Source organism: Acanthochromis polyacanthus, chromosome 21 (genome assembly GCF_021347895.1).
Source record: "Acanthochromis polyacanthus isolate Apoly-LR-REF ecotype Palm Island chromosome 21, KAUST_Apoly_ChrSc, whole genome shotgun sequence".
Classification (NCBI taxonomy): domain Eukaryota; kingdom Metazoa; phylum Chordata; class Actinopteri; family Pomacentridae; genus Acanthochromis; species Acanthochromis polyacanthus.
In genome coordinates, this window is record NC_067133.1 from 1,893,488 (window position 1) to 1,908,310 (window position 14,823).

The window sequence follows — 14,823 nt, forward strand, 5'->3', positions numbered from 1 at the left end:
TCTTTAAGTCCCTGCTGCATGTGACCAAGGATGCTATAAGTTGGCAGTCCCTTTACCTCAGAAAGATCTGTGGTGCTTGTTGGGGGTGGGAGTCTTATTAAGCTGGAGTAGAAGGTGTGAATGGAAGATGTTGAGAGTGATGAGGGGGGATCAAGTGATGAAGAGAAGGGTCAACACAACGCAGAGGCGAGGAGGGGGCGTGACGGTGGAAAGAGGTGAGCTGTGGCTGCCGGTCCATTTCAAATCAGTTAGTGTGGAATAAACACCATCTGTATTTGGATTTAGGGGGAAGAATTCAACATTTCGGGGAAACATTTGGTTCCTTGCTGAGAAAATCACTCTAACTGCTGCACACCGAGTCTGAAGCCAGCAGCTGGTTAGCTTAGCTTAGCACGACACGAGGACTGGAAGCTGGGGGGAACAGCTGGCACGTTGTCTTTGAAGGTAACACTATCCATCTCCCAGCATCTCCAACGCTCACTGATTAAAAGAATACATCTTTTTGTTTAATCTGCACAAAAACAAAAGTAAACAGAGGAATCCAAGAAGTTGGCAAAGGAAGTCTGCCAGATAATTCCATTTAAAAAAAAAAAAAGAAGTCAGATTTTGTTACCAGTGGACAGAGCTAGGCTAGCTGTTTCCCCCTGTTTACAGTCTGTATGCTAAGCTATGCCGATCGGCAGCTAGTTTTGAAAGACGTGGCAGTGTTAGGGTCAGCGTAGGGGTGTCAAACATGCGGCCTGTGGGCCAAAACCGGCCCTCTAGAGCAGTGGTTCTCAACCCTGCATGTTTTAGATGCTTCCCTGCTCCAACACACCTGACTCAAATGATCAGCTCGTCATCAAGCCTCTGCAGAAGCCTGATGACGAGCCTGATCACTTGATTCAGGCGTGTTGGAGCAGGGAAGCATCTAAAACATGCAGGGTTGAGAACCACTGCTCTAGAGGGTTCAATCTGGCCCACGACTGCTGATTGCAAATTTGTAAAACCAGAAGTCTAAAATAATTCCTAGACCATGACAAGTTGTTTTCATCATAAAGTAAAATACTAGATTGCTGATTATTCTTTTGTTATTTTGCATCTCATTTTTGTAATATTTTGTCATGTTTTTGTGGCTTTTTGTCTGACTTTTGACTCATGTTTTTGTCATTTTGTTTCTCGGTTTTGTCATTTTGTATTTCCTTTTTGTCTCGCTTGTGCTATTAGTGTATTTTTTTTTGCTGTTTTGTCAATTTGGGTCTTGTTTGTGTCATTTTGTAATTGTTTTTGTCTTGCTTTTGTTGTTTGTCTCTTTTTTCATGTCATTGTCTCATATTTTCTCGTTTTGTGTCTCGTTTTTTGTCATTTTGCGTCTCATTTTTGTAATATTTGGTCTTGTTTTTTGTCTGACTTTTGTCATTTTGTTCAGTTCTAGATGACTAAATGTTTTGTGCCTTTGTAAACACTCTGATCTGGGAGTTGTAATGTGTAAATGATAAACTTAGGGATAATACGGTCGAAACTGAACTTCACTTTCTTCAGAAATTTCAGGTTGTTCAAAATGCTTTGCAAAGAAACAGTTCCTTAAATGTGTATATTTTTGCGCAAAAACAAAGGAAAAATGTGGAGCTGTCATTATTTATCGGTTATTATGCTCTGATTTTACTGGTCACTTGACATCAAAATGGGCTGAATGTGGCCCCTGAACTAAGATGAGTTTGACACCCCCTGTCTAAGGCAAAATCTATTTCCCAAGATGTTGAACTCTTCCTTTGATGCCAGATAAAACTGTTTTGGATTGGATCTTTTCAAGTGAGTCCATGAGTTACCTTTCTCGCAGCCTCATGAGACATATTTTGCTCTTTTATAAACACAAATTGAGTTTGTTTTTTGTGTCTGAATTGACGTGGACCTCAGCTCAGCTCCTGGACAGGCACTGGGAATGAATCTGATGGGTCAGTTGTGGCGGTGGCTACCTGCATCCACATCATTAGCCCAACCGCTGGACTGAGAGCTGCTCCCAGCCGCCGGGGAACGGCCTGAGTAGAAGACATCGTCCACCGGGCTCTCCATCTCACTGTCGTCAATGGACTTGCGCTTGTTGGAGCTGAGAGAAAAAAGAGAAAGAATTTAGTTTTTTAATTCCTGAAGAAGGAATGTCTATGTCAGATCTGGTTTGTGCATTTTTCTTCAAATTGTAGGCCTGGGGTTCTCTCTGAAACAGTCACTACTCTCTGGTATCTGGGACTGGTTTAACCATCGTGTGGTCCTGCGGGTAAAAACTGACTCGTTTTAAAGATTGAAAATGTCGGAAAAAATATATTTTCACAGTGAAACTTCTGATGTCCACATTTTCGGGAAATTTTTTAACATTTTTTGGTGGAAACGTTAAAAATGTTTCTTTAGAACATTTGCAAAAAAAAACCCAACAACCAAAATCGAGCAAATTTCGCTGGGTTTTGGTTGATTTTTTATGTGAATGTTCTTAAAGAAAATATTAGAAGTTTTACTGATACATATGTAATCACTTAATATATTTTTCGGATTTTTTTGGAAGATTTTAACTAATTTTTGAAAATATTTGCAAGAATTTTCTTGCCAAATTTGGGGGATTTTATTTAAAGTAAACATTTTAATGGAAAATTTTAAGGAATTATTCGAATTTTCTTCCTGAAGGTTTTGCAAATTTTCAGAAATTTGGTGAATTTATTTTGCTGAATTTTTGGATTTTTTTTTTCAGACAAGGAAACAATATTTTTTGATGCCCGGAGTGTTAAAATTGCAGGTCAGGGATGCTCTCTGAAACAGTCACGACTAACTGGTATTTGGGACTGGTTTAATAAATGTAAACATATTATTTGCAGGACTTTTGAGGACAAATATGAATGCACATTTGCCCTCGAGTCAGGCATGAGTCTGCAAGTGGTGAAAATTCAAAATATCAAGGTCTCCGTTTGCAGCATGCTGTATCCGTAGCGGCCCGAAGCAGCCTCACACTACAAACCGAGCACAGAAAGTGTGCGTGGGGATGCTGGAACGCATTCCTGTGTGTGTTTGCAGATTCTTATAGACTCATACATCTGCGACCAATAAAATAAAGGGGGCTGTGAACGTCCAGCATGTGCGTATCCTTGTGACAGCATGCGTGTGTGGCTTTTATTCGAGTGTGATGCCGGGGTCTGTGTTACATTAGTATCAGGGGAGATATTCTGCAATGAGTGTAACTACCTCCGTGGGAGACTTGCATAAAGCTCCATTTCAGTCCTGCAGCGTAAGATGAGCGGGAGAGGACGACAGAGGGGAAAAACAGACACGAAAGACACAAACACAGACGGGGTGACGGACAGATCGGTGGGAAAAAATGAGAGGGAACGAGATGGATTAGTGACGAGGAAGGAGAGAGGGAGAAGAAAGACCACAATCAAAAAAGCAGAGCAGGCTGAGTGTAAAGAATTCAGTCAAGAGGTTAGAAAAATAAGAGAGGAAGAATATTAGTGCAGAATAGGGCTGGCCCGAATAGTGGTTTCTGGCCTCCGAATATTCGGGCCCTATTAAAGACGAATATCCGAATATTCGTTCCACCCCATAATGTCCGACGGGGCGGCGCGGCGGCGGCTTGTGGCAGAGACGGCCCGAATATTCGGATCCGTTCGTCTGGTCTCCCGGGTCCAAATTTTGCCTTCGTTTTGTCTTCAGTTAAACTGAAGAATTCCCAAACAGCGGAGGTCTTCGGCATCTTATTTTGTGTTTATGCAACGAAGTGAAGCGTGACGTCAGAGTCGGCAGCCACCCGGACATTCGGGTGGTAACAAACACGAATGGATGAGCCGAGACGAGCCGAACACTCGGATACCAAATTTACCAAAATGAATATCCGGACACCGCCGTAGCGAATGAATATTTGGATATTCGGGTCCAGCCCTAGTGCAGAATACATTTTCAAAAGGAGGGCTTCGTGTGTTTCTTGTGTGTATATGTCAGGGTAGAGACTGTGATTTGGTAGAACTGGAGTTTCTACAAGTAGAGTTTGCGATTGGAGTCTCTACCAGTAGAGATGGAACTTTAAATCTGACCCCTGCCCTGACCCCTGACCCTAACCTTAAAAGTCTAACCTTAGCCCTGACAAATCTCTACTGGTAGGATTGGAGTTTCTACTGGTAGAGATTGTGATCGCAATCTCTACCAGTAGAGACTCCAATTGCAATCTCTACTGGTAGAAACTCCAATTCTACCAAATCGCAGTCTCTACCCTGATATATATATGTGTGAATGTGTACCTGGTGGAGGGGGTGGAGGTGATGGAGCGCCGTCCCAGGGTCACCTGGTTGATGTTGTAGTAGCCGGGGCTGTCCAGGTCGGCCAGAGAGAAGTTGGGGCCCGTCGCTGTCGCCACCGGGGCTGAGAGATTAAAACACAGAGAGAGACATCACAGAAGAACATCAGAACATTTCCTACTGCATGATGGATTTAATAATGACTTTACTGTCACATCAAATAAAGCTTTGCTAGCAGTGTGGCTCCACGGACACCAGTGGCCCTCCAGAGGGTCCAGTCCGGCCCGCAGGACGACTTTGTAAAATGTAAAAACGACAGAGAAGACATTAACTGGAAATTGCAAATTTGTAAAACTATAAATTTAAAAAAAAATTCTAGAGCTTAACAAATTGTAGCTCATGACAAGTTGTTTTGATCGTAAAGTAAAATACTGTATTGCTCATCCTTCTTTTGTTTCTCGTTTTTGTCGTTTTGTGACTCAGTTTTGGAATATTTTGTCTTGTTTTTGTCTTTTGTTGCCTGATTTTTGTTGTTTGTCTCATGATTTGTGTCTTATTGTCCCGCTTGTGTCACTGCATTTGAAACTTCAGCGTAAGAACAAGGATGTTTGTTATGTTTCTAATTTTTTGTTGTTGATGACGATGTTAGAACAAGATGGCTGCTTGAGGAAATCAAGAGAGTAGAAGAAGACTTCTCATTGTCTCAGCGTCAAACTCCACCATTTCTTAGGGTCGTTCAGAAGTATTTACACTGAAGTAGGTACTTTTTTTTTCCCCTGAAAGAGTTTCTACAAGGGCAGTTAAAGAGGTCAGAACTCAAATAAAGGTTTGGGCTGCTCAAAAATGACCCGCAAGTTCCTGCAGTGAAAAACAAACCTACTGTACATGGAGTTTTTACGGCCTGCTGACCACTGAAATCGGTTACGGCTCCCTCCCATTCATTTAAATGGGGCCTGGACTTGTTAGCTCGAAATAACTGCTTGGAGGCGTTACCAAGATGGCTGCTAAGAGGGAAGACTTGCCTGTAAGGACTTTGCTTTTAGTGACAAATACATGGTTGGTTCTGTGCCATGTTGTTTGTGTTGTTTTAGTTTATTTTTCTACTTTGTTTTTGCTGTAAATAGGAGTTTTCCTGACAGCCACTAGCCTGATTCCCCGTGAAGAGACATCCATGCTCTTCTAAGGATAAACTGTAACTTCAACAATCCTCTGACTATTCCATTAGTGTGTTAGTGCAGGTTTATGGAACTATAGCTTGAATCATCCTCACCTAAACTTTAAAATTAGTGCCAATTAGCAACTGTCAGCATGCTGATGTGATAAACTAATAAGGTGCATGCTAGCTTCACATGCTGATGTCACCTTTAAGCTCAAATCTGCTTCAAAGAATAGCCTTATAAAGATGCTAGCAGTGAGTTGAGTGAGAGGTCTTCAAAAACGTGAGAGTTATTGGTCTGTACTTCATCATTGGGAACAGTCTGGTGTCAGGCTGGTGTGCACGAGGTGTCCTACAACTCTACAGTTTCACTTATCAGATGCTTTTATTCACATTTGAGAGTAATAATAATAATGGATTAGATTTATATTGCGCTTTTTTGGCCACTCAAAGCGCTTCACAATGGATCCATTATAAATTCACTCACACATTCTCACTCTGGTGGTGGTAGATACAACGGAAGCAAAAATCCAGTCTGGAGTCTTGTCCTGGTGACGGCTTCAGGGTCATTCCGTATGAAATCAACCAATTTTACGAAAACTTCCCACCTGACCCTCTCAGATTTAGTTTTTACATACATTTAGTACATTATATATGATGGGAAAATCCAAAATTTGAATGCTTTATTGTCATTAGTTTCAAAGTTATGGCCATTTGAAGTAGGTAGGGGGTACCCTAAAATTGCGGCCAAAAGTAAGACTTGAAATTTTCGACCATTTTCAGACTTCTATAACTTCTGAACAACAAAAGATAGAGATCTGAAATTTTCAGAGTCATTTCACAGTGACCTATAGTCCTCAGAAATGTGAAAATATTTACTTTATATTTATAATTGCATGTTACAGAGAATGACAAAGTTGCGATTTTATCCATCACGACCTTCTAAACTGCTACATTTGACCACCCATTACACAAAAACTAATCATCATATCCATTAGAGATTTTATGTGGTATAATGTGGCTATCTAAGGATTGGATCTGTATAAAATGAAAGTGCTATGGGATGTAATGCATGAAATATGAACAGCTAAAGATCAAAAATATCTGTCCGACCTTGACCTTGGAATGACCCTTTATAAAAATGGTGTTTACTACTTGGTGTATGCGGTAGGTTGCTAATTCTGCTCCTCAGGTGCTAGCAGGTAACATATGAAGTGGACTAGGAACGACAGAGACGGTGACTGACGTGAGAAATTATAGCCATGACTCACTCTGTGACACGCGGACCAGCTCGGCTACGTTCCACACCCCTGAAGTCACAAAGCAGTCCTGGAAACTCAAGTGGCCTGGGTGAAAGACAAAGAGAGAGAGAGAGAGCAGTGTGTGAGAGCAGACCGCAGGGTAGATACATGTACCAAACACGCATGAAATCATCCACACATAGGAGACACAGTCAGCACACACACGGTCAGAGCTGAAAAACACATGTGTGGACAGGCCTGACACAGCGCCGGTGTCATCCAGTGGGCCCATGTGTTTCTGATAAGATGCAGCAGGCCTTCGGGTGGTTCATCTTTTTTGTATCAACCAATCAGGTCCAGCAAGCGAGGATAAGCTCCACACAGACAGCTGTGTCATGTATGATGCGCTAACATATCAGAGCACACATGTAGCATAGGAGAGATGGAGTAAAATGAGACACACATTTTTGTTTTTCCACCTCGTAAATATCTTCCTTTGTGTCCTCTGATACAGTAACATGAACCTTGAACTTCATTTCAGCGTTGGTGTTCGTTTCTCACCTTCGACCAACTGTTCAATCAGTTTTAATTCCACCATAAGCACCACGATTGGATAGTGGGACATTTTATAACCCTCCTGTTGTCCTGTGGGCCAGATTGACTCGTTTTAAAGTTTAAAAATGTGGAGGAAAAATGTATTTTCACGGTGAAACTTCTGATGTCCACATTTTCAACTTTTTCGGGAAATTTTTGAACATTTTTTGGTGGAAAAAATGAAATGCTAAAAATGTTTCTTTAAGAACATTCACAGAAAAATCAACCAAAATCCAGCGATTTTCGCTGGATTTTGGTTGATTTTTCTGTGAATGTTCTTTAAGAAAATATAAGTTTTACTGATATATATGTAATCACTTTGGATATTTTAACGATTTTTTAGAAGATTTTTACTCAATTTTTTGAAAATATTTACAAGAATTTTCTCGCCAGATTTGAGGGATTTTTTAAAAATAAAAATTTTCAGGAAATATTTAAGGAATTATTAGAATTTTCGTAAATTTTCAGAAATTTGGGGGATTTTTTTTTTTTCTGAATTTTTACATTTTTTTTCAGACAAGGAAACTATATTTTTTGGTTCCCATAAATGAAGACAGCAGGAGGGTTAACTTAATACATGGTCATCTTACAACTTGTGTTTCTTGCCCCATCTGATTTTTTTTAGATTTAGATCTGCTGCTGTTCCGCAGTTAGAGCAATTTAAGTGGCATGTGACTGTTACTGAAAATAATAATGGTCACTAGTATTAAAAAAAGAGCTTTAAACCCTGTATATCTAAACAACAGCACTAATCTTGTACTTAAATCTGACTGTGATTATCACCCTTACTTGCACTTTAAAGTAGTCAAAGTCATGTTTTTGAAGACGACTGTATGAGACTACTGATGTTGGACATTTGCAGTGACAAAATCTTCAAATAATCATAACTTGATCGTGCAGTTGCTCTCTGCTGTGCAAAACGTTTCTGTATTTGTAACTCGTTGTTTTGGTTTTCTGCCCAGAACCACACAAGAACAGATTAAGTTATCAACTAGCTAGAGAAAATAGTGGAGCATTTATCAGCTTATACTGCATTTTGAAACTACGAAAATAAAATTAATATTGGACTGGCATTTGCCAAATTGCCAGAAACATCCCACCAGTTGACTGACGATGTTGCTGTACCAGCTGAAAATGTGAATAACAAACCTAACGTGCGCCTCGTTTCCACTGAATCCAAATCGCAATACAGGTTTAAAACCAAACCCAAGCGTTCGCTCTTCAAACTCACCCTTAGCGCGATCCCTAACCCTAGATAGCAAACTATGGGTGAATCAATGTTGAATCTATGTTGAGACCTAACATCGAAATTATACAGAAAGCACAAGGTTGATAAAATGTTGAGTCAACGTTTGCTTTTCCACCATAAATCACACTTTACCCAGATAGCAAAAGATGTTAAATCAATGTTGAATTAGGGTTAAGAAGGTTGAATTGTGGTTACGGTTGAAGACTGATGGTTGGATCAACGCTGATTCAACAACATTTCGTCAACATTGAAGTTTGTGTTTAAAAGATACCATTGAATCTACATTGTATTTTGGTTTAATTTAAATGTTTGACAGGTCAATGTTTAATTAATGTTGAATCTATGTTTGCAAACATGTAATCTATGTAAGCAAACGTTGACTCAACATTTTATCAACCTTGCGCTTTCTGTATAATTTCGACGTTAGGTCTCAACATAGATTCAACATTGATTCACCCATAGTTTGCTATCTGGGACATAACCTAACCTAAATGGGATTCCAAATTATAACTTGAATTGAAACTGGTTCAAGAGAGGTAGGTTTTGAAATTTTCAGAAATAAATGTTTGTCTGTAAAAATAGTTTTTTGAGCATTTTTGTTCTTCAAAAACTGTGTGTTCCACGGCCTATTCCAGCCTGCTATGATGCTATAAAGACTTAAGCAGCAAGTAGCTCACAGGTTAGTGAGACCCTCCAGAAAAACGCGGGCTAAAATCCTTGATTATGCGAATAAATATGTGGGGATTTTGTGCCATTTTATGCGGGGAAATTGTGGAAAGTTGCAAAGTATGCGAATAGTTGTGAAATATGCAAAAAGACGCGAAATATGTAAGAACTGGGAAAAAAAGGTGATTCTTCTCCTACATCCTGTTACTTGGCTACCACTGAATGAAAACCTCGTTTCTCGTTTGCCTCACAACTGTCTTGGAAGCTGCATCCATTACCGTAAGTTGTTTGAGTCCTTTGTGTTCATCAAACCTTTTGCTGTGCTTCGTCGTGGAGAAGTGCTGCAACACGGCTGATTTTCTTCGGTGCTCCAGAACGATGTTGCACGGGGTGCAAAAAAGTTCCGCCCACTTTGGTGCAGTAAATCTGGGTACTGTTTTGCCCGGTCTCTGGCTGAAATATTCGTAGGTAAATGTGATCTTTGAGCATTCGTCGTTCTTGTTTTTCGTCTCTGAGCGCCGCATCAGCTCGTGCTTCTAGTGTGTGTGTGAATGCGTGAACTGATGACGTCAGGCCGGGCGTCACATAAAAACTCACAACTCCATTTATTTTGGTTATAGTTTTCTCATTTTATGCGGGAATTGTGAAATCAAGCGGGGCCCGCATATTTCTCTTTTTTTAAAATGTGAGATTCTTGCGGGAATTATGCGCTGTTTTGCGGGGATTATGCGGCCTTTTGGGAAATAATTGACCCCCGCATAATCAGCGGCATTTTGGTGATTAATGCGGGAATTCATGCGATCGCATAATCGCGTTTTTCTGGAGGGTCTAGTTAGTGGATCAGCAATGAGACGTTTAGAGACCAGACAGATACTGACATCTTCTTCTTTCAGATCAGTCTTCCTGCATGATCCCTGACTAAAATGAATGCTAAACAACAGCTTAACTGAAGTGGAACTGACATTTAAAGACTGATTTGTACTAATTCATGCTAATGTTACAGCAAGTTATGTGAATTCTTACATAAAACTGGACCATGTTTGTGCTTTACATGCACCACTCTCAATCCAATCAGGAATTACAAAACAGCAATGGCATTTTCTTCACTATTCTTCCATTAGCTGAGCAACGATGCATGTACTGGTGGCTAAAACCACCCCTGACTATAGGTTCCTCCGGCCTGAGAGTGCATGTATGTTACTGTGAAGTGTGTCACGCTATAGTGTTCCTATCTGCGTCATGCAGCCCTATATGGTGCATATAGAGGATGTCCTACAGCTCCAGGGTTGAGTGAATTTATAAACCATTCCTCCAAACCTCCTCCCACTCTCTCTCCTCCATTTCACCCTTCTCTCCATCTGTCCATCACTCTTCTCCTCACATTTTCTTTTCAGTCCCTCCCCCTGTTTTTCTCCCGCTCTCCATCCCTGTCCGGGGTTAACCACAGCGGGGACAGCGCATGAGGTCAGCGCTCGGCTCGGCAGCGGCCATGTGGTTCCCATCTTCCAATAACGTCAGTGTGATTTATGAGTGGCCCGCCACAATCCCAGCGCAGCCCCCACGCTACAGTACCATCAGCTCTCCTTACCATAATAAACTTAGACCCAACTCTGCCGGGACACACTCGCATTCAGAGGGGCCCGAATGGAGGGGCAGCGAGCGTACATGTGCACGCATTTTTAGCATCTGTATAGGTGGGATTGTACTGTATGTACAGTGGACAAAATGCCCCTCTAAAAACAATAAAAAACACTTTTACCTTGAAATAAGTGAAAAAATCTGCCAATAGAAGAAGTGAAAAATGTCTTGGTGAGATTTCCTGAAGTAAAATGTGATCTTTATAATATTTAGATCTTAAAAATAGCTGGAAAGCTTATTTTAAGCTGCATTTTAACAGGATTGTCAAGCTTAGGTGTCTTAAAATGAGCCAAACATGCTAAAAAAAAGAGCAGTTTTTCCCTCAAAAGTAGATTTTTGCTTTCATGTAACCTCCTAATTTGAGATGTTTTAACCCGTCTGCTGTGCTCATTTACTGGCACCAAAAGTATTGTTTCATTGTCTGAAAAAAATCAACAAAAAAATTCCCACATTTCTGAAAATTTGCAAAAACTTCAGGAAGAAAATTTTAATAATTCCTAAAAAGTTTCCCTTAAAAGTTGTATTAAAAAATCCCCCAAATTTGGCAAAAAAAAAAAAGGAAAAATGAGAAAAAAATCTTCCAAAAAAAATCCTAAAAATATCTAAAGTGATTCCATATATATCAAGAAAACTTCTAACATTTTCTTTAAGAACATTCACAAAAAATTAACCAAAATCCAGCGAAATTCGCTGGATTTTGGTTGATTTTTTGTGAATGTTCTTAAAGAAACATTTTAAACATTTCTTTATTTCACCAAAAAAAATGTTCAAAAACTTCCCAAAAATGCTGAAAATGTGGACATCAGAAGTTTCACTGTGAAAACATACCTTTTCCCACATTTTCAAACTTTAAATCGGGTCAATTCTGACCGCTTATTTTGAGGTTTCTTGTAAAATAAAACTCAAAACTAGATAATTTCAAGATTGTTTGATTTTAAAAAAGCAATTTAAATGCGTTGTCTTAAAACAAGTCCCTCCATCTTTCGCTGAAATGTCTCTTGTTAAGTGAATTTATCTTACATCAAGTTTGATGAGACATTATGACTAAAAACAAGACAAATAGACTCGGTAAGATTTGGAGTTTTTGCAGGTTTATCAAACCCTTTGGATGCACAGAGTGAGAATGAACCAACCAATAAACCTACCATTTGGTGGGGGCTTGACGTCTGTGTCTCCTTGCTGGTTTGAGTTGTCTGATTGTCCTGATTGTTCTGAAAGAGAGAGAGAGAGGGGGAAAAAAGAAAGAAAAAGAGATGGTTAGTCAGGTGGACAGATGTCTGGACACGGGCCAAGGTGAGGGGGCAGGTCAGCATCAGAGGGAACGCGATGGGAAACGGCGCCTTCTTTCATTCTTTCCCAGTGAAGAGAGACAGACGTGGGCCTGAGATTAAAGATAAGTGCATATTTCCACTCAGTAGAAAGTCATAAAACGGCAAAACAAAAGGTCGATATCCTCTCTCTCTCTCTTGGAACCCGTCGTAGTGGGAAAATCACCTTTACTTTGTGGAATCGCTTTTGCAGACTTGTCTCCCTTTGCACGCCTTTGAAGTGCTCCCATCCATTCCCACGTGCACGCACACACGCACACACTCCTAATTAAGGCTTCAGTGTAGGTGTGGTGAAGTGCTACAAGTCCGAGGAAACTTTATCTTCTTGTCAGATACACATTTTCAGGTTCTTGGCATTTCTAGAATAGAAGTTTGAGTGTGTGTTTACTTCTCCTTCAAAGAAAGGACTCGAGCTCAAACACACTCTTCAGTAAAGGCATTCAGCGGTGTAACCTGGCAGAGAAACACCTCAGTGCGTCCATCGCTAAGTAGTTAGTTCAGGTGTAACAGTAAGATGTGCGCTTTCTCAGCTCTGGGTATTGTTTGGATTGTGTGCACGCAACTCAACAAAACCACGTTTCTGGCTTTCTGTACTTCTCTTAACCCTCGTGTCGTCCTGCGGGTCAAAATTGACCCGTTTTACAGTTTGAAAATGCAGAAAACACAAATATTTTCACAGTGAAGCTTCTGATGTCCACATTTTCAACATTTTTGGGAATTTTCTGAACAGTTTATGGTGGAAAAAAGACATGCTAAAAATGTTTCTTTAAGAACATTCACAGAAAAATCGATTTTTCTGTGAATGTTCTCAAATAAAATATTAGAAGTTTTACTGATATGTACTGTATGTAATCACTTTGGATATTTTAACGATTTTTTAGAAGATTTGTACTCATTTTTTTGAAAATATTTACAAGAATTTTCTTGCCAAATTTGAGGTATTGTTTTAAATAAAAATTTTCAGGAAATTTTTATGGCATTATTAGACTTTCTTCCTGAAGGTTTTGCAAATTTTCAGAAATTTGGGGGATTATTTTGCTGAATTTTTATATTTTTTTCAGACAAGGAAACTATAGTTTTCGGTTCCTATAAATGAAGACATGTATGTAATCACTTTATATATTTTTAGGATTTTTTTTGGGAAGATTTTTACTCGTTTTTTGAAAATATTTACAAGAATTTTCTTCCCAAAATTGGGAGATTTTTTAATACAACTTTTAAGGGAACATTTTAAGGAATTACTGGAATTCTCTTCCTGAAGGTTTTACAAATTTTCAGAAATTTGGTGATTTTTTTTTTGCTGAATTTTTTTGGATTTTTTCACACAAGGAAACTATTTTTTGGTGCTCGTAAATGAGGACAACAGAAGGGTTGAGAGTTTAAACAGTGCATTTCTGAACTTTGTGGAGTGTGTTCACCTCAATAAAACCCCGTTCTCTTTCTAGAAAGGCCTTTGACAGTTTTAGTTGGGTAATGTGCCACAGTGGCAGCAAGAAGCCTTTAATTTCCCACTAGTGACTTGTTAAATGTACATTTTTGGACTGGAGGCATCGTTTGATTTGCATCTCCTGCCTGTGTTTACCTTAACATCTATAGGCGCAGGCGGCTCTCCTACCTCAGCTAGTTTTGTTTGGCCCGCTGGCTGCCATTCTTCTTCAGATGTGTAATGCAGCCTTGTGGAGTTTTATAGTTGTATCATATACACCATTCAAGCCAATTACCCCACAGTGCTTAAGCTTTAAGGGCGCCTTGGGCCAAGTCCTACTTGCAGGAACGTGGCCCCCTTGCAGTCAGCACTAGGCCCCTCAGTCTCAACATCTTCTAAGCCCAAATCAGCGTCCTAATCTTGGGTGGCAGTAGTGCACCATGTGCCAGCACGCTGCTGCACTATTCACCCCGTTGCCTGTGCGTTGCCAAAACCAAGAAAACAAAAACAGACACAATCACATCATCACTCCGGGCCGAAAAAGAGGAGGGAAAACACACGAGGCCAGAGCTTCTTTTTTCTTTCTCGCAAACACTCGTCCCTCATTCTGCGGGAGTGAGAGTCCATCTTCAGGTCTCTCTCCCTCGATTCCTCTCACACTCGTTCTGTCTCTGATTCTCTTTCTCTCTCGCGCTGTCGCTCTGTGGAATCCTGGCAGCCATCTTAGCGCTTGGCAGCCATCTTAGCTTTGGCGGTACCCATGCATTCCTGCTAGCTGACGGCACACCCCCACACACACACACACACACAGACACACACATGCTTGCAAAGCACACTCTCTCTCTCTCACACACACACACACACAGCCCCAATGGTCTTAAAGATAAAAAGACCTACAGAGGATATGCAATGCTAATGCAGCGAGGATAAAACCACCGGGACGCTTGTCTGCGATCCTGCAAGTGTCGTGTCGTCGTTGCGCTCGAGTGTGTGACTTCAGTGAAAATGACGGTCGATCACAAATGTCAGACGCACTCGTAAAAGTACGAGGAAGTGCAGAAACAACAGCATAAAGGGATCAATCGAGGCAAATAAGGCGATCCTGCAAGACGAAACCGCGGATAAAAGCGGCCCGGGGCCTTTTCTTGTCGCTCGCCCCGACGAACGCATGTTTCACCACGAGCCGTTAAAACCTTGCAGACCTGTACGTATCTGGAAATAAAATTCTCCCTTGCACTATGTGACTGCTCCCGAGCCAAAATTCGGTGCCTC

The 14,823-nt window shown here is 40.5% G+C and overlaps 1 protein-coding gene across 18 annotated transcripts in view; it reads right to left on the reverse strand.

Annotated features, from left to right (window-relative positions):
- Positions 1-14,823, reverse strand: part of nfixb (nuclear factor I/Xb) — a 236,396-nt gene that overhangs the window by 32,828 nt on the left and 188,745 nt on the right. For 12 of the 18 annotated variants that reach the window (XM_051940976.1, XM_051940972.1, XM_051940975.1 and 9 more), the window contains 5 exons: positions 11,943-12,008; positions 6,681-6,755; positions 4,257-4,377; positions 3,208-3,243; positions 1,956-2,086 (listed from right to left, as the gene is read on the reverse strand). In XM_051940976.1, coding sequence (XP_051796936.1) covers positions 1,956-2,086; positions 3,208-3,243; positions 4,257-4,377; positions 6,681-6,755; positions 11,943-12,008 — 429 coding nt within the window. The remainder of the gene's footprint in view (positions 1-1,955; positions 2,087-3,207; positions 3,244-4,256; positions 4,378-6,680; positions 6,756-11,942; positions 12,009-14,823) is intronic. The other 6 variants (XM_051940987.1, XM_051940971.1, XM_051940986.1 and 3 more) reach the window with 1 other exon arrangement.